This window comes from Chrysemys picta, chromosome 1, assembly GCF_011386835.1.
Source record: "Chrysemys picta bellii isolate R12L10 chromosome 1, ASM1138683v2, whole genome shotgun sequence".
Lineage (NCBI taxonomy): Eukaryota > Metazoa > Chordata > Testudines > Emydidae > Chrysemys > Chrysemys picta.
Genome location: NC_088791.1, coordinates 111,953,306 through 111,978,599, shown reverse-complemented (window position 1 = coordinate 111,978,599; position 25,294 = coordinate 111,953,306). Strand labels below are relative to the sequence as shown.

The 25,294-nt window shown below is 44.9% G+C and overlaps 1 protein-coding gene across 1 annotated transcript in view; it reads left to right on the top strand.

Annotated features, from left to right (window-relative positions):
- CACNA2D4 (calcium voltage-gated channel auxiliary subunit alpha2delta 4) overlaps window positions 1-25,294 on the top strand; it is a 160,986-nt gene that overhangs the window by 45,160 nt on the left and 90,532 nt on the right. The window contains exons 12-21 of the mRNA XM_065595497.1: window positions 1,240-1,318; window positions 2,848-2,981; window positions 7,123-7,200; window positions 7,585-7,665; window positions 10,820-10,894; window positions 11,362-11,448; window positions 13,784-13,855; window positions 23,716-23,777; window positions 24,069-24,136; window positions 24,311-24,356. Of these exons, the coding sequence (XP_065451569.1) occupies window positions 1,240-1,318; window positions 2,848-2,981; window positions 7,123-7,200; window positions 7,585-7,665; window positions 10,820-10,894; window positions 11,362-11,448; window positions 13,784-13,855; window positions 23,716-23,777; window positions 24,069-24,136; window positions 24,311-24,356 (782 nt within the window). The remainder of the gene's footprint in view (window positions 1-1,239; window positions 1,319-2,847; window positions 2,982-7,122; window positions 7,201-7,584; window positions 7,666-10,819; window positions 10,895-11,361; window positions 11,449-13,783; window positions 13,856-23,715; window positions 23,778-24,068; window positions 24,137-24,310; window positions 24,357-25,294) is intronic.

The window sequence follows — 25,294 nt, the reverse complement described above, 5'->3', positions numbered from 1 at the left end:
CTGGTTTACAAAAACAAAAAAAGCCACAGACCACCACCAACAAATAAAAACTCCACTAGCCTCCAGAATGAAACATGTTTTATTAAATAAATAAATAACTGAACATCTCTATGCAGTATTTACAATAGAACTGGGTGGAAAAGGTTGGGTTTTTCCTGTCCTGCAGAATTTTTTGAGATTTCAAGATATTGCCCTGTTATACACTGGGATGAATCCAAGACTTTTCCAAGAAAAAAAAAAAAGACAGACACCGACCCACCCCAGAACAGCCAATAGTTTGCTGGTTAGGGCACTCTCCTGGGTGTCGGAGACCCAGGTTCGTAGTCCTTGCTTTGCCTGGTTCAGGCAGAGACTTGTACCTGGATATCCTAGAGAACCTGAGTAACCTTTCTTGAGGAAAGTTCATTGAAAATGGAACATTCCCATGAAAAGCTTCCATTTCAGCTAATAGTTTTTTGTCAGAAAATGCCTGTCTTGTCAAAAAATTCCCAACCAGCTCTATTTGCAACTCAGCCTTTACAGCCTTGAATCAGGACCTGGAACTGAAAAAGAATAAGAACTGATTCTAAACCAAAGTAACTCATTTGTATTCCTTGTCCAAGCTGAGGAAAATGCACAAGGGAAACAAACAGCAGAAAGAGCAAAAAGCAGATTTGATTTTTAATATTGTTTCATTTTAAATAAGCTAAATTGTTATTGATCACATGAATGAGAACACTCTGAAAACAGATGAATTTTATCCTGATAGTGTCCTGTTAATTGCTTTATGTGGTTAAATATTTCCATGGGTTAAGAATTTTTATGAGTGGTGAAGCTACCCGCATGTGGATCTGGCTGCTACTGTGAAATCAAACACAATGCTTGCTTCTGGCTTGTTAATCAAACCTCTCCACGGCTGTTCCCAAAACAAATCCAGTGTGTACCACCAGCTCAGTGTTTAAAAGTTCTCATCTTCAAATGATCACACTCCGTGCCCCCATGTATTGCTACTTGGCTGGGTGGGTTAATTGTGATTGATAACAAGTTCCTCATGGAACAAGAGAATCATATCAGTGTAAAGGCAAGGGCCCTATTTCTCCATTGTCCTTCAGCATAGTCATTTACAATTCTGCAACATGGGTGTTAAGCCACTACCATTCTGATTTGGTGGCATGTTACACCTCTTTGGACTGACTTGGCACTGTTGCAAATGGGAGATGATTTCTGCATAATTCTTACATCTGTATTCTTGTTGCACAGGTCCGGGTTTTCACTTATCTCATTGGAAGGGAAGTCACGTTTGCACAAAATGTGAAATGGATAGCTTGCAACAACAAAGGTGCCGTCTGTGAACAACTAGCCCACTATACACATCACATTCAGACTGCAATCATGCATTCTGGGACTGAGATCTCTTTAGAGCTCATACGCTAAAGTTTGCACCCAGTTAGCACTTGGATGGGAGACTTCTGAGGAAAACTCAGGTGCTGCAAAGAGTGCTATTGGTGGTTCACTGAGGCTACTCTTTGATCAGTACTAAATCGACTCTCTATCATGGTGTTAAGCGTGTCTGTGTCTGTGTCGCTGGACATGCTATCTTATGGCTGAGTGATAAAACTGCCGTCCTTTCTTTTAAAGATTTCATGGCCCTTTTCACAAGAGCAGAAGGTGAACCCCAGAATCCTGGCCAAATGGCATTATGTATGTCTACCTAAAATTCTGCCATTGGTTCCTTTTGATCCCAGTATTCCTCACTTTCCCCACCTTAAAACTATGAGGTGCTATTGTTGGCACAAAATGCTGCCACTTTGCACCCCAAAGTAGGGCTAAATGATTCTTTCACATATAAGCCAGTAAATGGCTTCCATATGCAGGTGCACAATGGGGTGGGGATCCATGAGCAGGGTTTAGAGGAATAAACAATTTCATCTGTCTTTGTCTGAAAATTGTCTACAAACAAATTGTGAAATGCTTATATGTGTGTGGTGTTTAAAATGATTGTCAGTAAATAATTCTCTGTTCATGCACTGTGGATCATCTGAATTCAAGTTTTTATTGGTTGGTTTCACAAGTCACATGATATTGTTTCTGTTCCCTGGTTTGATGATTTATGTAACTAACCGACAAAAGTTTGGACTTTAATTCAAATATTCAAGTGTAAAATTTGCAGTGTGTCATTCACCCTGCTGTTGGTTAGTTATGTTGGTTAGTCCTGTAATTTAAAAGTGCTTTTGGTGAATATTTGAGCATTGAGTTAAAAGTTCACTTTTTGTGAGTATTCTCACTTGTCATACTCAGGACCAGCTCTAGCTTTTTTGCCGCCCCAGGCAAAAAAAAAAAAAAACGTCAGCTGCAGGGAGCGCGTGGAGGGTGGTCAAGGCGGCTTGCAGGGGGGTGAAGGGCAGCACCCGCCCGCTCCCTCCGCCTGTGGGCAGCCCTCCGGCCTTGGGGTGCCTCTCCCGGCGGAGCCCCTGGGGGCTGCAGGAGGTGCTGGCTCAGCCTCTCCTTTAAAGGCGGCTCGGCTGGGCCGGGCTCAGAGCGGCGCGGAGTGGCGTGTCCCGGGGAGCCCGGCGGCACAGTGAGCGGTGGGGATCGCTAGTTCTTGCCCTTGCAGGGCTGGGCTGGCTGCCCCAAAATTGGCCAGAATGCCGCCCCTTACAATGTGCCGCCCCAGGCATGTGCTTTCTCGTCTGGTGCCTGGAGCCGGCCCTGGTCATACTTAAGCCCTCACTTATTCATAGAAAGCAAAGACCCAAGGGTCCCAAATAGGTTTGAATGGACACTTTGCTTTTTGAATTCAAATGAACACGCCTGAATAATTCAGGAGAGGACACTGGGAGAGTGACAGGTTTCTGTTTCTCTGTTAAGGCTACTACACTCAGATCTCCACCCTGGCAGATGTTCAGGAGAATGTGATGGAATATCTGCATGTGCTCAGCCGTCCAATGGTCATCAACCATGATCATGACATCATATGGACTGAAGCCTACATGGACAGTGCGGTAAGGACGTTGAGTTAAGCTTCAATCAGCAGACAGTAAGGGCTAAGTGAGGGGGGGGATCAGGGCTGTGACACCTGGATCTCTTGGAGGATCCCTCAGAAATATGAACATACTGTAAAACTGGGAGTCATCTGACTTGTAGAATTTACTGTGCTCTGCACCTGTTTAGACAGGCAGCATTTCTTTCCCCTCAATCCTGAAACTGAATCCTCCATGGAAAGTCTCAGGTCTCCTTGAGAGTATGCAGTGAGCCAGGAAACCAAGGCTAATCACAAATGCACAGCATGACCTAAGTAGTGTTTCTTTTCTCCATTAACTCAGGGTACTTTATAAAGGATTATTCACAGGACAGAGATTAGTTACAGCTCAGGATATGGGTCACGGAGATTCTCTTCCTCAGCTCGCACCAGGCTGTCTGTCACACAGGGAGATAGATCTCAGTTTGGGTGTCAAGCTTGTTCCTTTGCTCTCTGCACTAGCAAGATTTAGGATGATTACAGGGCAAGTGAGCTCAACTCTTGGGGTGAGGGAATACCTCGCAGCCAGTGTGAGGGAGCTAAACGTAGGGTGCCCCACAACCTTCTACTCTCCTTTAGGGTCCTCCCATTGCTGCTGCAGACTGGATTCTCTCACTGCTACCTCAACGTTTTTATGTGGCTGCTCCATTGTTTGGGGCCTACACTAGAGGTATGCTTGAGATGTTCTGGAAATAAGGATGCCACAGCAATGTGCCTTTGAGATCAAGAGAGAGTAAAAAGAGAGACTAAGAGGAGTGTGGTATGAAGGACCCCTTCTCCCACCCTTCCTCGAGCAAATGGAATTGTTTTCCTTGGTCATTTTCTTACCTGTTTTTTTTTGCCTAGAGGAAAGAGCAGTCCAGTTCTGCTTTTGGTGATCCCAGCACCTTCATGCAGGAGATTCTGGGTTTGGTGTTTTCCTTCTCTAGGAGCACTCACCACAGAACAGGCTATAACAGGGGTTGACGACCTTTCAGAAGTGGTGTGCCGAGTCTTCATTTATTCATTCTAATTTAAGGTTTCGCGTGCCAGTAATACATTAACGTTTTTAAAAGGTCTCTTTCTATAAGTCTATAATATATAACTAAACTATTGTTGTATGTAAAATAAATAAGGTTTTTAAAATATTTAAGAAGCTTCCTTTAAAATTAAATTAAAATGCAGAGCCCCCCCGGACCAGTGGCCAGGACCCGGGCAGTGAGAGTGCCACTGAAAATCAGCTCGCGTGCCACCTTTGGCACATGTGCCATAGGTTGCCTACCCCTGGGCTATAACGTAGGAATGACAATGCTTTCTTCAGATGCTTCCCAGCCACCAGGGGGCCTTGACCACTTTCAAGTGGAGTAGTTGCCCTTAGGAAGGAGCCAAATTACAGACTATGCTCTGATCCCCAAAGAGGTGTCAGAGGAGGGGAAGATGTTGAGAGGGTTCAGACAGTGACTGAAGAAGTGTGATCCGGAGCATTAGAGCAAGAAATAGAGTTGTTTAAAAAGGGCGGATGAAGATATGATATTTAGTCCCTTCAATTCATTAGCCTCTGTCCACTGTAGCAATGCTAGTTTTATTCCATTTTCAGGGCAGTAGGAAAAGAAAGTGAATAATCCCAAGTCACATGGAACATGCAACCAAGTCAAAGAGCCTAATAGTAAAGATTTCCATTCCTGACATAACTAACTAAACAGTCACTGTGCCTTTTGATTAACCTCTTTGCCATAGGATGGTATAGAGCCTCTTTCCCATCAAAGGGGCATTACTACATGTTTTAAGAATGTGCCGATTTAAATGGGGCCTATTTAAAAGGCATGGTGGTTAGTGGGTGGCAGTTGTGTCCTGAGAAGGATCAGGTCTCAAGAGAAAATGGTTGTCTGAGATTTATGGAACTGTTTGGAGTCAGGTGAGTGAGAAAGGAGAAAAGTTTATATATTCCTTCATGGAAAAGTCCTTTAATAGGATTAGATAGAAATTACTCTAAAAACCTGTGGAATTTTAAATAGAATGATCTCCTTTCTATAGAATTTCTAGAACCAACCAGTGGAATATCTATGCCTGCTCTAGAATTCTACAGGCTGGCTTAAAATTCTATAGAAGTGTGACTAATACTCATGTTAAATTTGATAGGACTCATCCAAAAGGAATGACATATACAGGTTTTGTACTGATTCATGCTTGTGAGACACAATTGGTTAAGCCCTGGGAAGGCTGGTCCTCACTTCTGTGCTGTGGTTGAACATGGAGGTATTCCTTGGGATGTACCTGCTCTCTGGGGGCAACAAAGGAAATGTGTTTTGCCAAGCATACTATGCACATGAGGTATTGGTGAGTCAGCTACTGAGTGTGCTGAGCAAAACCATCAATGGTGCTCCCTGCTACACAGCAAATTCTATATGCCCTGGCTCTGGTATTTTGTAACAAGAGCGTGAAGTGATGTTTTGTCCACTGATGATTTTCTTGTGTGTCTCATTTTTCTGGCTTGCATTTGTCTTCCTCTCCTGCTACTTCTCATGCTTTTCATTCATTCATGTATGCATTCATTCATTCATTTATCCATCCATGTCTCTTGCTAGCTGCCACAATCTGAGGAGGTAACCACCTGTGCTGTGTTCTGTGAGCGTGCCACTCCCATTGTGTCGGCTGGTGTGTGTGTCTGTGCTAGTTCATCTAGTCAATGCTGAACTGTACATCCAGGGAGGGGAGAAGGCGGGAGCACTGAGGAGGTGTGTCAGGAAGGAAATGGTAACACTGGATGTACTGAAGAGCTGTGCTGTTGGATGAGAGTAGGTAGGGAGTCCCTGTGCTGTACAGTAGTTTAGTCCATTGTATGTATTTTTACATATGTAGAGTGTGCCACTGTGAGATACGTGTGCTAGGTTAGCCCTAGCACTGCTGTGAATAAGAGCTATCCACCCAGATATGAGGGCAGCAACAGAATGTGCTCAGCTCAATAAGGCAGAATACCAGCTTCAACCCTTCATCAAGTTACTGTCTAGAATGGCTGGCTCCCTTTATGGTTCCCAGCATGCACAGAGAGAGGACACAGGACTTTGACCTTGCCAAAGGTGAGCTGCTTATCTGGCCAAATGAGAGATAGAAGGGACTTGCTTCCTGTGCCAAGGAAGGAGAGTCACTAGGTATATCTGAGACACTCCTGTGCACGTCTTTTGTGTATTTTATATGTTCCTCCTGTATTTTGTGTGTTCTTAGAATGTCTTTCTCACAGAGTATGGAGGGCTCTCTGACATCACATTGCATGTGTTTGTGCTGTGTCCTATATACAAGTCTTTTGGGTGTAGCTAAGCATGTTTTGTGTTCATATCATGTTTTTGCCTCTATCTTTGCAGTTTCTTAAGCCGTCCCTAGGCACACGTGTGATGAGTGCATTTAAATATGCTCTGTGCATGCTTCTTTTTAGCATTTGTCTGTGATGCTTCTCATTCAAGCTGTATGCATTGGTTTGGGGTATATTTATACAAGAGATTTGTGTGTCCATGCAGGGCCGGCTCCAGGGTTTTGGCCGCCCCAAGCAGCCAAAACCAAAAAAAAAAAAAAAGCCGCGGCCGCGATCGCGATCTGCGGCGGCAATTCGGCGGGAGGTCCTTCACTCCGAACCGGAGTGAGGGAGCGTCCACCGAATTGCCACCGAATACCTCGAATTGCCGCCCCTCTCCGGACCGGCCGCCCCAAGCACCTGCTTGAGAAGCTGGTGCCTGGAGCCGGCCCTGTGTCCATGAGTTTTGCCCATGTCTGTGTTGTTTCTTATAATTGTATTGTATGTGCACTTTGGTTGTATTTAAGCATGTTTTTGTGTGTGAACCTATGTCTGACTCCTTGGCATGGACATGCATAATGGGTATTAATTTCTAAAGATTCCTGTCTCTTTAGCATTAAGTTAGGTCTTTAATGCCTTTTTCTGAGACAAATTTCAATGTTTTTTATCCCAGGCTGATCACTCTCCCCACCAAGGAGCATTGTTCCTAGGGAAGATCAGAAATGTGCCTTTTATACAGGACTTTTTTTTCCCTGTATTATTTCATTCAGCATTTGGTGCCCCTGGAAACCTTAATGCTTCTGGTGGTGGCTCCCTATCTATTACACTTGCTAACACACTGCTCTTTGTCCTGTGGCAGCTCTTTGCATCTCAAGCTCAAAGTCTGCTGCTCATGACAACAGTAGCTATGCCGGTCTTCAGCAAAAAGAATGAAACGGTAAGTATAGTGCTGCCCTGCAGTCTCCTTGGAACTAAGGCATGTAAAATGATGCTGAGGTGGTCTGCAGTCTTCTAACGCCAGAAGATAGGCTTTTGTGGTGGCTCTAGTAAGCTGCTTGGCTATTTATTGATCTCTAAGAGATCATTTGTCCCTCCCTCTGAATGTTTCTTCTTCCGAGCATCACTGAAATAAGAAACTTCATCTTGTTTTCTCACCTCCAGCTTCAGACCCAGCCCAGCACCAAATGCTCAGACCCCACTCAAGCCCTGACTGTTCACTATGGAAAAGTGATGCAATGGCATTTGCCCATGTTTAGGTGAAGGCAGGCTGAGCGCCAACAGAATTTCATTTCTGAGAACAGTTTCTCCTTTATTTTTTTAGAGATCTCATGGCATTCTCTTGGGTGTAGTGGGCTCTGATGTTCCACTCAGGGAGTTACTGAAACTGGCTCCACGGTACAAGGTAAGATCCAAATTAATGCAAACCGTCTGTCATCATACATAGCTAAATGCCCAGTCACTTGTCCACAGGCATAATCCAATTAATAATCAGTTACTGTGCATAGAGGTGTAACCACAGATATAAAGCTTGGATCCTCTGATTTCTTTACAGAACCTGGGGAGTTGTCATTCACCATGACAAGCCTGTAGACTACGCTAGAAACAAAGAAACTGAATGTCTTAGCAGATTGTTAATAGGACCTAGAGCTTTTTACATCTTGAACACCAGCTTGAATGCATGCTAGGATAATAATGGCCCAAGTTGTCACCATGGAATGACTCTTTGGTGGCCTATCTAAAAAGACCTGGTAGTTTCCATCCAGTTCCCAGTAGACTAAAACCACCATCATAGCTGGCACCATCACAACTAGCATCACTGTTGACGCTCTTGGGAGAGATGCCAAGGATAGAATGGACAATTGAAACTGAACTATTCTGTCATGCCTAGAGGGACTTTCGCCAAGTCAGTGTTGAGATTTGTTGGCAGGGAAAGTTGAGGAAGTTTGCACTATTGCTGCTTGTACTGTACTCATTTTGTGGTTAAAAGGGATTTCAGTCCCAAGACTTGTTAAGCCAGCCTCTTTTACCAGCTCTGTGTTGATTTTAAAGTATGTTTTAAAAAAAAGTTGATCTAATTGAAAAAAAAAATAATTTTTAATGAGGCTCTGTGGGAAAGTGCTATTCTCTGTGAGTCCTGTTATACTTTGCTTTACTAGACTTGTGCTGAGAATTCTGTACAATGTCTATTGGTCCCTTTAGTGAATTTCCATTAGGGGTCACCTTGACAGCAGTGACTGCTGGGGATTACGCTAAAATTCATGTGACTTTTTGTTCCTATAAGTGTGACCAAACCAATGGTGGGTAGTTGCACACACTAGAATACCTAATGTCTGATTGATAATTACCCACACAGGTGACTCCTCCTTCACTATCAAGCAATATACATCTGTATGGAGGTGTTAGAGGCCCTGGTTTTCCAATGGATAATTCTTGTCTTCACAAATGCAAATTATACCTGAGTTTTAAGAACCCTGTGGATTGGCTGAAATATATACTGTGGGCGGACTTGATCTGATTAGTCACTCTCTCAGAGTTCGCCTGGAGGCCAAGTGCAACATTGCCTGATCTTGTTAGGCTATGTCACTTCTTAAGCAGTACTTGTACCTAACAATGCTGGATTTACCTCTGCTGGGTCTGGTCTTGGCAGCACTGCGACATGATGCAGACTCCCTTTGTCAGAGGGTAGATGGCCCTCTGAAGGGGTCGGGGCTCATCCCAGCGTACCTCTGACAGGATCCACAAGGGGGAATGAGACAACTCAGGTTCCCCTGGGAGAATTTAAGTCACTGAGTAACTGGAAGGCAGTTAATTAGGCACATGGGTAGGGTAAAAGGGATGTTGGTTAAACAAGGACTCCTGAGGAGAAAGGAAGCTCCAGAAGAAGAGAGCTTCCAGAGAGCCTGGACTAGGCAAAAGCTCTCCAGGTAAGGAGGTCTGGGAAAGACCCTGAGCAAACAGAGGAAAGACTGTAGGGCTCTTCAGGCAAGGGAGAAGCCTGAGGCTTTACAGCAGAAGGAGCTGCTGCTGGGACATAGAGACTTTTTTTGTTAAGTTTTAGCTGAGCTCTGAAGTAAGAGCCTTTAAACCTGGTGCAAGTGCTCCTTTCCGAAGGCTTTATTAAAGAGAGAGAGACTACTATCAAGTAGAGTATTTTGGCTTCTCTGTGACAGGGCTGTTTAAGTGACTTCATTGTAATCTCAGGCCACAGCAGAGCCACACTCAGCCACAGAGGATTCTCAGAAGGTGACAGTGCTCCTTCTACACCCTTTTGGGGCTTGGTTCCAGAAAGATGAGCTATGAGATCCACACTCAGTTGTGCATCTACAGTGGCCACCATGAAAATTTTGATTATTGCCTCAATACTTGTGACACTGTTACCATAGTGTTCTTCATTGTTCCACATTCTAAGTATAGGAGTGCCATGGATACCAAAATTAATTCTACCTCCTAAATGGTAATTGTCAGCCACTCACTGTCTGTGCACTAACTGCAGTTACATGCACAAATCAGTTACCTCATCAGTGCCTAGCTATCCATTTTGCTAAGGCGGCTAACGGCATTTTGGGCTGTATAAGTAGGGGCATTGCCAGCAGCTCAAGGGATGTGGGGGGAGGGATAGCTCAATGGTTTGAGCATTGGCCTCCTAAACCCGGGGTTGTGAGTTCAATCCTTGAGGGGGCCACTTAGGAATCTGGGGCAAAATCAGTACTTGGTGCTGCTAGTGAAGGCAGGGGGCTGGACTGGATGACCTTTTGGGGTCCCTTCCAGTTCTATGAGATAGGTATAGGTGTATCATTCCCCTCTATTTGACATTGGTAAGGCCTCATCTGGAGTACTGTGTCCAGTTTTGGGCCCCACACTACAAGAAGGATGTGGGAAAATTGGAAAGAGTCCAGCGGAGGACAACAAAAATGATTAGGGGGCTGGAGCACATGACTTATGAGGAGAGACTGAGGGAACTGGGATTGTTTAGTCTGCAGAAGAGAAGAATAAGGGGGGATTCGATAGCTGCTTTCAACTACCTGAAAGGGGGTTCCAAAGAGGATGGAGCTAGGCTGTTCTCAGTGCTACCAGATGACAGAACAAGGAGTAATGGTCTCAAGTTGCAGTGTGGGAGGTTTAAGTTGGATATTAGGGGAAAAAAATTCACTAGGAGGGTGGTGAAGCACTGGAATGGGTTACCTAGGGAGGTGGTGGAATCTCCTTCCTTAGAGATTTTTAAGGTCAGGCTTGACAAAGCCCTGGCTGGGATGATTTAGTTGGGGATTGGTCCTGCTTTGAGCAGGGGGTTGGACTAGATGACCTCCTATGGTCCCTTCCAATCCTGATATTCTATGTTTCTATGATTTCTGTACACAAATACTCAGTAAGACTCTTCTTGCTACCCAGAGAGCAGCTGGTCGCTAGGAAATCAGTCATTTAGGATCAGAGCCTCTTCCTGATTGTTAGATTTATATCAATAGGAATGTTGGTGGGACAATGGATTCACTCCCTCGTTACAGAGCAGCCACTGGAGAGGAGATTGGGCTAATTATTCTAATACCTTTTTCTAACAGTTGGGAGTCCATGGATATGCCTTTCTGAACACTAACAACGGTTACATCCTCTCACACCCAGACCTACGACCTTTGGTAGGTGATTCTGATGCTCTTAGTACTGTTGTGGCTTAAATCCATGGGCTTTCAGGAAGATTAATGCATCTCATGTTTTTATACAACCACTAGGGCTATCAGGTCATTATCATGGATTCCTGCTGTAAACTTTCTGCTCACCAAATTTCCTTATATGAATTACCAAAACATATTCTCACAAACCAGCCTATATAGTTACCTCGAAGCCCACCTAGCCCTGTGCTAGCCCCTTGCTCCTGAAATGGCCTGTAGCACACAGTAATGCTCACATCTCCAGATCCTGCCCACACATAGGAAATGTAATGGCTATAGGATAAGATGACACCTGCATCTAAACACTCATTCGCCAGTCAGTCAAAATAAATGTGGCTTCTCTATTTTATCAATGCAATATTGACTGTAATGTGCTAGAGGGCTGGCCTGGAAAATTAGAACTCCATTTCCTCTGTTTCTTCTATAAACTCCAGTACAGAGAGGGAAAGAAGCTGAAGCCCAAACCAAACTACAACAGTGTGGATCTCTCTGAAGTAGAGTGGGAAGACCAAGATGAAATAGTGAGTATCAGAAATGGATTGTAGCCTGTTCATGGGCCTTTCCTCCGAATTACTGTGGGGGGGATCCTTATGGTAGATTGTAGCAATTCTTGATTTCTTCTGTCAGGGGCTGATCATTACAAGCAGAGGGTGAGTCCCTACAGAGAGAAACATCCCCTTCCCTCTCCCATACAGGGTGCTTGTCTCCCCCTCTATAGGTACGTCTACATGGCATTTGGGAGGTGTGATTGTAGCAGGTGCAGACATACCCAAACTAGCTTTGATCTAGCTAGGTAGTTAGACTGGGGATAGGTCAAATAAGAGTCACAATGTGATGGCTGCTCAAGAATGTATCCAAGGTCCTGGGTGGACAAGGTTTGCCCAGGCAGCCTCCCATGCTGCTGCAGCTTGACTGCTATTGTTACCAGAACTAGCTTTTGATCTAGATCATAGGTAGCTCAGATATGTCTACATGTGCTGCATCAGACCTCCCAGTTGCAGTGTAGATATACCCTAGGTCTGCAGTTTCCCTTACTTTGTGTTACTCGGGGTGGGACTACACGAGTTCTGATGGTTTCTCACTTGAGCCTGCTTCTTGTTCTCTTTGGGACCAATGTATCTGGAGTCACAAGATGGGAGGGACGTGGGGAGGAGATCAGAGCTCCAATAAGTACATTCTGGGAAAGTTCAGATTCAGGTCCTAACTTCGGAGCACAGCCACATCACTACACTGGGAGAATCAGGCCCCTCGCCCCCACTATCTTACCCTAAATGGCAGAGGGGTTTAAAATCTGGGTACAGATTTTGCTGCCATCTAATTCTAACCTTTCCTCTCACTGTCCACTGCAGTTTGTGTGCTGGGAAGGAAATGTTTTTGCAAGGCCAGAATCACATGGAAGATATGGATGAAATACCAGGTGTCAGTAGTGCTGAAACACTTTTTATAGTGGGGGTGCTGAAAGCCAGCTAAGAAAACTGTAAAGCAGTAGTTCCCAAAGGTTTTACCTTGCACCTCCCCTTACCTCTGTTCATGCCCCCCGCATCACCCCCCCCCCCCCCCAGAGCTGTGGCTCCAGGAGGGGGGGACACGGACAGAGGTAAGGGGACCAAGGCTTGGGCCACAACTGGGGGCAGGCACAGAGGGCCGGGAGCCAGGACCCTGGGTGTGGAGGGCGGGGAGCCAAGATCCTGGGCATGGAAGGCTGGGGGTGCTGCAGCACCCCCGATAGCCCTAGTTCCCATGCCTATGACAGGTGTCTTGACAACTTAGAACCCAGAGAGACTGTGGCAGGCTCAATCAGATCATAGAATACCCCAAGCCTCCCGGGCCGTAAGTCAGATGTTCCTGGCTAGGAGAGACTTATTTTGGTAGTCACTGTTTCATGCTCAGCGGGTAGTTAAGCAAATAATTTTAGTACACTGAAGCATGCAGCAGTAGCAACTTGAACAATGATCTTATTAGATCTTATAAGCTAAGTTGGCTTGGGCTTACCCAGTATTTGAATGGGAGACCACCACTGAAATACTGAAGGTGCTGCAGTAAGTTGTGTTGCCAAGTCAGTTGGTGCCCACCTCCTCTCTGAATCAGTACTGAACCAATGTCCTAGCATGATACTAGGAGGCATTGGGCTGCTGGAGGTGCCACCTTTCAGATTAGCTAGGAAATCAAGGTCTTATAGTCATTAAAGATCCCTAGCACTTTTATTTTGCAAAAGAAGTGGTGTCCTTGCAAAATTGCATTGTGTCTACATAAACGCCTCTTCAGTCCATAGCTGAATAGGGTAGTCTCTTCACTCCCTGTCCCAGCATGTTGTATAGTGTTGCGGTGCTCTGTTAAACAGATGTGCTTCACTCCAGAAATGGCTGCATTTCAATAGCAGATGAAATGGTTTGTGGGAGCAGCTTATGATTTGATAAATTGGTTTTAAAGTTTGTGAAGAGCTTTGGGGTTGTTCTGGAAGAATTAATATTGCTTTGTGTTTCTTTGGTGCCTTCTATCTGAGGATCTCCTAGTTATGTGCAAACATTGAGAATACGTGACTTGCTCACTGTCACAAAGTGCAGTTGTGGCAAGATTGGCAGGTCCCTTCCCTCCAAGTCCTTAGCCTTAAGGACAAGACCATCTTTATAGGCTTTAAATACTAATAATCCATATTATTATATGGCATTTACCAGCCTGCCTGAATGAGTCTTCTGAGCTGCTCATAAAATGTTTAGTTGAGAGCTCTGAAAAGGCAGTGGAAAAGGGGAACCAGTCATTTCTCAGTAGATGCTTCCCCTATATGAATTATGAACCACCCCACATCCTTTCCTTATCTAGTCAGAGACACTAATGCTAATCTGTTCCCCTGTGCAGCTGAGAACAGCAATGATCAATGGAGAAACGGGTTACCTTGCTATGGACGTGAAGGTCCCTGTGGATAAAGGGGTAAGAAATCCTGGTCCTGTTCAGGTCACAACTGGAATGGAGGTGGGAAATGGATGGTGGAGATCTATGGAGATGGTACAAACCTAATGCTCAGCATTTTGTGTGGGGATTTTAATATTATTATTCAAGTACAGATAGACGATTGACTTGTCCTCTCACCCCCCTCATCCTTGCATTGCTTGCATATGTAATGCCTTTACATGTTTCACTCTAAGTCAATCCAACCAGCTCTGTCATTTTATTTCCTTTCTCTGTGGTATAATTTGTCAACATCTTTCTGGTACGGAAGTGCCCAGAGCTGGATGTTATCTCACTGGAGCTCTATAGAGAGTTACTATAATCTTTCTGCTCCACAGCATCAGATCTCTGCACATAGAGCCCCAACTCCCCTTGACTGCTGCCATGTCATATTTGTCACTCCTTTCTAATTAGCTGCCGCCAGTCTCATGCTTATGTCTCTTTCAGCATTACTGTCTCCTCACTTTCTCCCTCCCAGTGTGTAGCTGCTTCTCATTATTTTTCTCCCTCCCGCTTTCAGACCATTTTCTAAAATGGTAGTTAAGATGGTTCCTAAGACACATCCTTGCTGTTCTCCACTTCCCACCACCTGATACGCTATTGTTTACCATCACTTTTCGTTTACAGTGTTTCAGTCCATTTTCATTCCACATGAAAAAGATCCTATCTCAGCCAATGCTAATTAATTTTTGGGGAGTAAAATTTCATGAGACACTGAAGCAAATGCTTTATGTAAATCCAAAAATATTGTATGCGCTTTATTCCCTTCATCTATTAACTCTATAATTCTGTCAAAAAAATGCAATCTTGTTTGTCTGGTGAGATCTATTCTTTAGAAGCCGAGGCTGCTTATTGCTCACGATTCTATTATCCTCTCAGGCAGGGGTCAGCAACCTCTTAGTTTATTGTATTGCTGCAGAATCACAATCTAGTTTTCTCTGAGACATCCCAAGGAATCTTGTTTATTTCAACATTTTTAAGAATGTCACAAATGCCTAAAGGTTTCTCCATTTGCCTCCTTTTTTCCTTGTTTTTATTGTTCCCATCTGACATTTTCCTTATTTGCTTTTTTCCATCCTCTTCCTATATTTTCTCAATTCCATTTCTTCCCCCCCGCCATGTTCTTTCTCAATTTTCTCCTTCTTTTTCCCATATTTTTCTCAACCCCATCTGCTTTTCCCCCCTATGTTTTTCTCTGTTAATTCACCATCCCCATGTTTTCTGTTTCTCTCTTCCCTTTTTTTATTCTGTTACCACTATTTCACCCATTACCCACTTCTAATATCAGGTTTTTCAAATAATTTCCCCTCCTTGTAGTGCACTTCAGGTTACACATGTGCTTCATGAACCCAGGACCAGAAATTTTCCCTAGCAGCGTCCTTCTGGTCCATGCATGCATTCCTGCTCATCTTGTGCTCCACACCAAAAGGATAAAGCTCCCCTACCTCTTAGTTCTTTCCTACCGCTTGTGGTCTAGGACACAGGTTTTATGTTCGTGCTGGCTTTTCAGCTCCTCTTCGTAAATAACGTTAAGAATTTTTAGAGTTAGTTCTTAATTAGAAATAGTTTTAGGGGTTTGGTTCCCTACATTTTGGACCCCCCCTCAGTCAAGGAGTGTTTCTCTGTACCCGCCTCAACCCCAGTTCTCCTTGGTTTCAGGAGACCATGCTGAGGATCCCCAGCTTTAAAAGCTGCATCAGGTGCCACAAAGCTTTCCTGGTCATGGCCTACCATGATACCTGTCTGTACTGCCTGGGGGAAGTGCATGTCTCTTCCAGGTGCAGTATCTGCAGGTCATTCCTGAGTAGGACTAAGCCATCCAGGGAGTTCTGATTCCAAGAGTTCCTCATGGAACAGTCCATGAAGGTGGGAACAACCTCCGACCAGGGAGACTCCCGGTATATCAGCCTGAAGAAGAAAAGAGTGACTCCTCCTCTTTAGTCCTGGGCAGCTCCAAGACTTCCACACTCCCTCTGGCTCCAAGAAACTCTGAAGAGCAGAACCAGAGAAGAAGGGGGAAGGGAGACATAAGCGCTCCCATAAGAACTATAGGGAAGGTTCCCCATCCAAGTCCTCTAAAAAGAGATAGGAGTTCCTATCCCATACCAAGTCATCAGTAACTACCTGCTCCAGAATGGGACCATCCAGTACTGGGATATTTTTCAAAGGACAAGACCTCAACACCCTTTGTTCCTAGAACTGCTTCCTTGGCACAGAAACTCTCATCTGTACCACCAGAGCCAGTGCTTCAGCAGCTCAAGTTATGGAAGCGACTCCGTCAACTCTGGCTTATTTCTCAGCTCCAGATGACCTCTTGGTGCTCCTGCTTTCCAAACCCCAGTGCCCCGTACCATTCCTTCAGCTAGTACCAATCTCCCTGCAGTACCTCTTTGCATCCCCATTCTCAAGCAGGGGTTTAGCCAGACTCTTGCCCGTGCCATCAAAGAGCACCTCCTCTGGTACCGAGGGCTTCCCATCTGGATCTGAATCCTCAAAGTCTGAAGAGGACTATGACAGACCCACCTGGACTATGCCCTGTGGGGTCCCTTGAGGGGATTGAGCCCAGACAGGACATTGGGAGTCTCCAGGGTCTCTCTCTCCTCCCATCTGAGAGAGTACCCACCCTACTCCTACTGGGGCCCTGCACTGAGGGGGTGTGATAGCTCACAATGGCAGTATTTGGGCCCAGAAGACCCATGAGACTACCACCTAATGAACATACTTCATGGCACAAGGGACCTAAGGAGATTCAGAGCTCCCGAAGAAGAGGAAGAGCATCTTCAGCCTCCTCAAGAAGTGCAATTAAAGCAACAGGAGGAAGAGGATCAACAGAATAGGAGGATATCATGCTAATGACCTTGTCCTCCTCTTCCCCAGACAAGACAGTGATTCCAGTTTCCCCACCGGGTCCTGTTACCCTAAGGTCTTCCTGGACTTCCTTTAAAAGTGTGGCAAAGTTATTTCAAATCCCCCAGGAAGAGGCCCATGAAAACCCCACAGAGACTGCTGGAAATCCTTCATAGCTTGGCTCTGAGGAGGGTGGCTCTTCCAATTAACAAGCTTATCCTTGAACCTGCCAAGATACTTTGGCCCTCACTTGCCATGGTACCACCAGTATCCAAGCAGGATAAATAAGAGATTTCCTACCTGCAAAAGGGTCGGAGTACCTATTCTCTTACCCACCTCCCAATTCATTGGTAGTGTGTGCAGTTACTGAGCATAGCAGACACACAGGCCAGATTTACACCACATGAGAAAGAAGCAAAGAGGCTCAACCTCTTTGGAAGAAAGATGCACTCCTTGACCTCCCTGCAATTTCAAATCCCAAACTGCCAAATGTTGATGGTCAATTATGATTTTACCATCTATGATAAGCTAGCTGGCTTCACCAGTAAAATGCCCCAGGAAGTTAGAGACCAGTTCCAGGCCCTGACTGATAAGGGAAAGGTGGTGATGAGATCAGCCCTCCAAATGAACTAAGACACAGCGGTGAGGTCCATCGCAACTGCTATCATAATAAGATGCTCGTCCTGGCTTCCCTTCTTGGGATTCCCAAAGGAAGTACAAACAGTGGTGGAAGGCCTCCCATTCGAATCTGACGAGCTGTTCAGCGCAAAGACGGATGAGTCTCTTCACTCATTGGAAGTCTCCTGAGCCACACTTCATTGACTGAGTATTTGTACACCTGTAATTAAAAGAGAACCCAGTACCACAATTTAGACAACCAACCCCACTTGTCTTTCATCACCAGCAGCAGTGTGAATTTCCATGCAAGCATCAGAGGACCCATCGGAATGGTGCCCAGGGAAAACTACCCTTTACTTCCCAACCACTATTACCTCTGAAACCAGCATTTTGTCAGCCCATTTGAGAGCTGCACATCAATGGTCTCACTGGATCGAGTCAACCTCTCTGGTCGTTCCCCTCCATTTGGAGGCAGACTTCCTATTACCTATCTTCTTCCTGGACACAAATCATGGTGGACAGATGGGTCTTCTTGGGCTACTCATCTCCCCAGTCACCTCCCTGCCCTTTTTCAGAGATCTCTCTCATGAGAGGGTTTTTCTGTAGGATGTAAACACTCCTCAAACTGGGGGTGGTAAAACTAGTACCTTCGGCAGTAAGGGGAAAGGAGTTCTACTCAAAGTACTTTCTTGTCCCTGAGAAGACAAGAGGATGAAGACCCATTCTGGACCTCAGGGAATAAGTTTATCTGCCACCTAAAGTTCAGAATGGTGACTCATCAATTGTCCCATCTCTAGATCAGGCAATTGGGTCACCGCCCTTGATTTCAAGGATGCCTGCTTTCATGTGGATGTTCATCCAGCACGAAGGAGATTCCTGAGATTTGTAGCCAGCCAATAGCACTATAAGTGCAGGGTTCTCTCATTTGGACTCTCAACGGTGCTGAGTGTTTATCAAGGTACTTTGCAGTGTTGTCTCCATACTGGTCTCGCACACTTGTTTCTGTCACCAACAGAAGTTGGTCCAATAAAAGATATTTTGTGTCTTGTGTCTCTAATACCAAGGTACTGTCAGTGGTGCCAGCTCACCCTCCTGGCAAGGGCCAATGCTATACCCTTATTTAGACCACTGGCTCCTAAAGGGCTGATCTTACCAGGAAACATGAGAAGCAACCTCCATACTTCTGGATCTCTTTGAGAGTTTGGGTCTCTGGTGAACCTGGAGAAATTTGCCTTGGAATCCACACAGCTGATAGAATTTATCAGGATGAGGCTGGATGCTGTGGCCTCCAGGACATGTTACCAGGCAACCACTTTCTCTTCATTGGACTCATACACCAAATACAGACAAGCCCCAGAATGTCTGTACAATCCTGCCGACCCTGTTGGGTCATATGACTGCAAGTACTTATGTGACACATTAAAAAGAATTCATCTCAGATATCTATGAGCCTGGTTGTTTACTGTATGTATTCCAGGCAAGCACAGTCTTGACTTAATCATGGTTCCCCAAAGGGTCTTAGCCTCACTTAGAGTTGAATGGTACCCACACAAACCAAGTAACTTCCAACAAAGACTATGACCATGCGTGCATCCTTCTTAGGTTGGGAAGCAAATGTGGAAGGGTGGGTTTCTCAAGGGACATGATCTCTGCAGAAGTCTATGCTTAATATCAGCATGTTGAAACTCAGAGCAGTCAGACTGCCCTGTGAGTAATTCCTTCTGCCCAACTGCGGCCAGTCAGTCCAAATATTATTAAACAACATTATGGTAGTCTGCTATGTCAACAGCTGTGTGAGGAGGCCATTGAACTTTGGAACTGGTGCATTCCCATGTAGATTACCCTGATCACCACTGACCTGCCAGGAATCCAAACACCCTGGCAGACTCTCTAAGCAGACATTTCTCCACAGAAAACTAGTGGAAAGCTGCATGACATGACTCTTCAGATGGTGTTTTAGGTGTGGGGACTTGGATCCATGATCTCTTTGCCTCCCATGTGAACAGCAAGTGCAAAGAGTTCTGTTCTAGATGGGGGGTTGCACCTTAGGCTCTCTGGGTGACACTTTCCTCAGACAATGATCAGGAGCTGTGAGGTATGTCTTCCCTGACTCCTTAATTACCACGGGTTTTGAGGAAAATCAGACAGGACAAGATGTGAGAGATTTGCATAACACGGGGTGGGCCTGTCAGTTCTGGTACCCTATGCTTTTGCAGCTGTCAGCCTGGCCTCCTTCCCATCTCCCTTAACTCAGGATGAGGGAGGGACTTATCACTGCAACCTAGTCACACTTCACATGAGGGCATGGTATTTGGATGGATGTCAGAGTTAGAAAAGGCCTGTTCCGCTGATGTCCAGGGCATCCTGAGCAGTGGCAGAAAGGACTTTGCCAGGAAATGTTACAAAGCAAAATGGGGGGGGGAATGTTTTAGTGTGATCAATCAGGAATTTCCCCTTTACCAAAACACATTCTGGATGCATTGTACTACTTCATATCCTTAAAACCCGCAGGGTATTTATTAGCTCCTTCAGAATACACTTTGCAGCCCTCAGGAAGTTCCATCTGCCAGTAGAGAGCTATTCTGTTTTTTCTCATCCAGTCACTTCCCACTTCTTGAAAGGTATGATTTAGAACCCTGGATGAACAGTGAAAAGTGGCCTTGACAAGAGATGGTTTTTACTCTGTGGCCCTACTAGCCTAGCGAGAAAGTGAAACTGACCAGCTGTCAATTTCACAGTACTCCAAAGATGCATTGAGCTGGACAGGAAGTGAAAATGACAAGCTTACTTATCAGTTCTGCTGTGCTGCTTTGATGTCACATAGAATCCAGTGGCAGACATCAGAAAGCAGAGGAGGGAATTTGTGGCAGAGCCTAGGGTTGATAAGAATGAGGCTGGTGGAAAGGGCTGAGTGAAGGGAATATAGATTGTGGTGTCTTTGGCATAGAAGTGACCCCCACACTTGATTCATAGTTTCTAAGGCCAGATGGGACCATTGTGATAATCTAGTCTGATTTCATGTATAACACAGGTCATAGAACTTCTCCAAAATAATTCCTAGAGCATATCTTCTAGAAAAAATCCCATCTTCATTTTAAAAATTGCCAATGATGTAAAATACACCACAACCCTTGGTAAATTGTTCTAATAGTTAATTACCCTCACTGTTAAATGTATGCCATATTGCCAGTCTGAATTTGCCTAGTTTCAAGGTTAATTCAGAAAGAAATTGCCAAGGGATGAGATAGAGAAGGAATTTAAGGACTGAACCTGAAGGACACTCCTTAGAGAGGTCTAGTGGCAGAGAAGCCTCTGTTGCTAGCAATAACTGTAAAGATAGGAATTAAACCAAAAGAGCAAGGACATGCCCATGATGCCAATGCCCTGTGCCAGGGCATTGAGAAGGAGGCAACTGGGTGACAGGGTGAAATGCAGCACTGAGCTGAAGAAGGATGAGAGGAGAGAAGGAGCCAGGGCCACACACACAATGAGAGTGGGAATCAAGGCCAGAAGAAAGGAAAGTTCTTCACTACCAAGAACCACACAAACCCAGTATCTTTAGCCATCATCTCAGTGCTTAAAGAGTGTGAGCCACAGGGCAAACCAGTTTGTTCCGAGAGGTAAGTGAGAAAAGAGGTTTTCTACATCCACTCGAGCTGCAGGGTGGGGGACCCAAATTTCTGAACCTCTGTGTGGCAGCACAAGGCTGGGTTTCTGGGCTGGTCATATTTTATCATTTACTGAAGAGATTGGAGTGCTTTTCTTTGGACAATGCTCAGCTGTCAGCCAGTTGACAAATCTCCCACACCAGGAAGTTGTCTGTGTGTAGTGTAGATGGCTTTGCCTCAAGTCCCTTTTACTGCTAGTGCCAGATGGATTTTACACACACACACGCACGCGCGCACACACACACACACACACACACACACACACACACACCAGTTCCATTGCAGAGCTGACCTGTGCCGTTGATAGTGGAGGCACAGAGTGAGGGCAGCCAGCTTCAGCAGTGTTACTGAACATGCACAGTCTGTGTGAGCATGCTCAGTACAAGCCAAGCAGCAAATCTGGGCAGGGGGGGAGGCATGTGAACCCACATGCCCCCCCAGGCATCACCTCTGCATCTGTTTTCATGCTAACCTACCTGCTGAGTACACAAACCCAGGACACAGTGGAGGTTGACACTGGCAAGTCAGGTGTACTCTGCTCAACCTCCAGTATTGTTTAAAACAATCTTAGAACAGTTTGCAGTGGGCCTGCCTTCTCACTGGCATATGGTATATTCAGATGTTCTCCATAGTTCAGGGGTTCTCAAACTGAAGGTTGTGACCCCTCAAGGGGTCACAAGGTTATTATGTGGGGGTCGCGAGTACATGCACGAAACAGAGAGCAGCAACCGCTATAAAATATATAATTTAAATCTAGCGTTTTAGAAAATTGCACACACCTTTCCATCGCAATGTAATGTATTTACTTCAAAAAGTATTGTAAATGTATAATGCAGTGATCCTTGTTCCTGAACAAAATATGTATTTGTATTATCACCACTTTAAAGGAATTGGACTCTGGGGATTGTAAATAACAAACACAGGTTTGTTGTCTCGAGACTAAAAAGTGGAACTGAGACAATATTAGAGGGCTTGATTGTTCAGCAGCTGAAGAGCTGCATTAAACCACAGATCAATCAGAATACTGAGATCGGCCAAAAACACAGCCCTACAGGCAGGGGTGGCACTTGGGTAGGTTTGTGGGGGGGCTATAGCCCCCCTCCCCCCAAAAAATTGCCTTAGCTCCCCCATAGCTACCCTTCCCAGTGCAAAGATCTACTGTTCTGCGCTGCTGCTGGCAGCGGCATTGCCTTCAGAAATGGGCGCCCAGCAGCTGCCACTCTCTGGCCGTCCAGCTCTGAAGGCAGCACCACTGCCAGCAGCAGCGCAGAAGTAATGGTGGCAGTGGTGTGCTAAGTCTGCTGTGAAAAATGAAATTGGCAAAGTTTTTTTGCACTCTTCCCCCAGTATTAAACAGTATTAAACTATTTTTAAAAAATAACTTTTCTGCTTATAACAATAATTTGATAAAAATGTGTTTTAGTCTTAATTTAAAAACAGTGAGAAAAGGTAAATTCATTTTAAACAATAGGGTTATAAACTTAGCATTTAAAATAGCGTTAAATATAAAAATGTATTTTTAATTAATAAGAGGGGGGTCGCACTCAAGCTTGCTGTCTGAAAGGGGTCGCCAATACAAAAAGTTTGAGAACCACTGCTAGTGTCTCTCTCACACTGTGACTCACCCACCCCTCATCTCCTGGCCTGATTCTAGCGAGGAGTCACATCACTGCACTTCCAATCCAGAAAGGAAACACGCCAAGAAATGTTTTTTACTGCAGCAGCCTCAAAGAGGAAGCACTTGAGCCAGTCCCGCTAAATTCCATTGAAATTGACACTTTCAAATGGAAAATATCAATTTTGACACTTTTTATTTTTCCAAAGCAACATTTCAAAATGAAATGAAACTTTTTGAATTAACATGCTTCTTTCAGTGGAAATGTTAATTTGAAATGAAATTTTTCAGTTTGAAACAAAATGTTTTGGTTTGAATTGACATTTTGTTTTGCTTGAAAATGTTGTTCTTTCATTTTGATGTTTCCAAACTGAAATTTTTTCATAACTCTTCATTCCATGAACATATTTGATAGTCTGACTTTTTTGACCTGATTCAGGATGAAAATAAATATTAAAACCAGCGGCATTTCCCACAAGATGGGAATTCTGTTTTCCAACCAGTTGTAATCAGTTTGTAGCCGCTGTTCTGGCTCTTCCAAACCCATTCCCTCCCACCCTCCAATCCTCCTCATCCGCCTCTCTGAATCTTCAGCCAGAGTGTAGAGTGTAATAGAGGGAACCAGGGAAGCTGGTGAAGATAATGAATTGTAGCCCACGGTGGAGTCAGGGTCAGTCTGGGGCCTTGCAGGCCCTGTGCAAAGAAAGACCAGCAGGACCCGGCAATCTGGTTATGCAGTGAGCATATAGCTAATGCAGTGAAAGGGAGAGCAGCTTCCTCACACTTTCTGCTCTCTGGGTTGTAATCCCAGAGTTAAGGTGTTTTACTGGCCCTGTGAGGAAATTGAATGGCTGAGTGAGTGGATCTCTGAAAAGCATGACTTGCTGAACATTGCACACTGCATCATGGCCTCAGACCCAGCCTGTGGGGATGGATGTTACTGGAGTTAATCAGATGCTTTGGTTTGCCTTTGGGGTTGTGTAGCCAAATCACCGTTGTCGCTGTGGTGCAGTAGGATGGTGTATCACTTCCCCCACCTTAGGGTTTATTTTTCAAAAAGTTTATTTTCCCCACTTTTTTCTTATTTATTCCAGAAACGGGTTCTCTTTCTCACTAATGATTATTTCTTCACTGACATCAGTGGCACGCCTTTCAGGTGAGCAAGTGTATCTCAACTTAAGGAATGTACCTCTTGGGTGGACCAAATAGCCATGTCCCCCCCTTCTCATGATATTGGTTATGACAGAGGGGTTTCTTGCTCCCTTGTATTGGAGTTCTGATACTCTTACTGCTCGCTTGGGGGATGCTCTTTTGTTAATAAGAGAGGAGAGAGCTGATGGCATTGGGGATCATAGCTCACCTCTCAGGGAGGGCAGTGTCAGATTTAAACATGTGGGGATTGCACGTGACCTTGTTGACAAACCCTCTGTTTTCCCCCTGCTTGCAGCCTGGGTGTCGTCCTCTCCCGTGGGCATGGGGAATACATCCTGCTGGGGAACACTTCCGTGGAAGAAGGTAGGTTAACCTGAAACAGTCACATCTCTGTAGGGGGCAAGGATGTTGAACTTCATTGGCAACCCAGGGATGAGCTTGTGCCTCCCTCTCTTCTCTGTCCCCCACCTCACCCTCTTTCAGTGTGTTTGGTTCATTGACTGATCAATAGATTTATTGGTTGCTTTCTTGTTTCAGGCTTGCACGACCTGCTGCAGCCAGACTTGACCTTAGCTAATGAATGGTAAGTAGATGATATCCTGTTGATGATGGAGCTTTGGGTTGAGATCACTGGCAGAGTTCGCTCTGCTCTGCCACCCTCCCTGGCCTGGAGGAAAAGCAATGTTCTCCTGAAGTAACTGATGGTGCCAGAGTTTGGTGCAAACTCCTGAGACTTCCATCACTTTCTTTGGCAGATTATTCTACAGTCTGACCCATCTCCCTGTCAGGAAAGATCTCTTGATATTCACCCTCAATTCTCCTTTGCACAATCTCATCCTATTCCTGCCTAGAACTGTGCAACAAACCATAAATCACACAAAACTTAGCGAAGTAGGATTTTGTTGCACGGTCAGATTACACTTTGTGAGAAATCATCTTGGTTCACCTGCCTTTTAATTGAGCTTGGATGTGGTTTCTAGTGAACCTGGAGTTGACTTTATTAATGCAAAATCATATCATGCAAAATTTGTGCTTTTGCTTGGTTTGGCCATGAAACAAAATGAAGCTTGGCATTTTCAACTTTTGCTTTGAGATTTGTGTGTACCTGAAACTCAGCATTAAATTCGGGCATGTGAACCTCAAGTGGATCAAAACTAAAGCAATTATTTGCAAGAAGCACTGCAAAAAAACCAGTTTATTATACCCTAGTTAAAACCCCTCAAACCGCCATGAATAGCATCTCTTCCTCCTTCAGTTTCATGCACAGTTAACGTATATAGTCAAGTCATCTATTCACCAGCTTTACATATAGTCACTTCTTCTAGTCTTGTCTCATAAACCATTCCTTAAAGTTCCTTAATAATTTGTTTTTCTTTATACCCCTCCACTCTGACATCAGTGGTCCGAACTGAAAGCCATATTAGAAGGCAGGTCTCTTGTGGAATACAGAGAAGTGATCACCTCCCAACTCTGCATCCTGATGCCTCTGCATACACAGGCCCATTGATTTATCTTCCCACC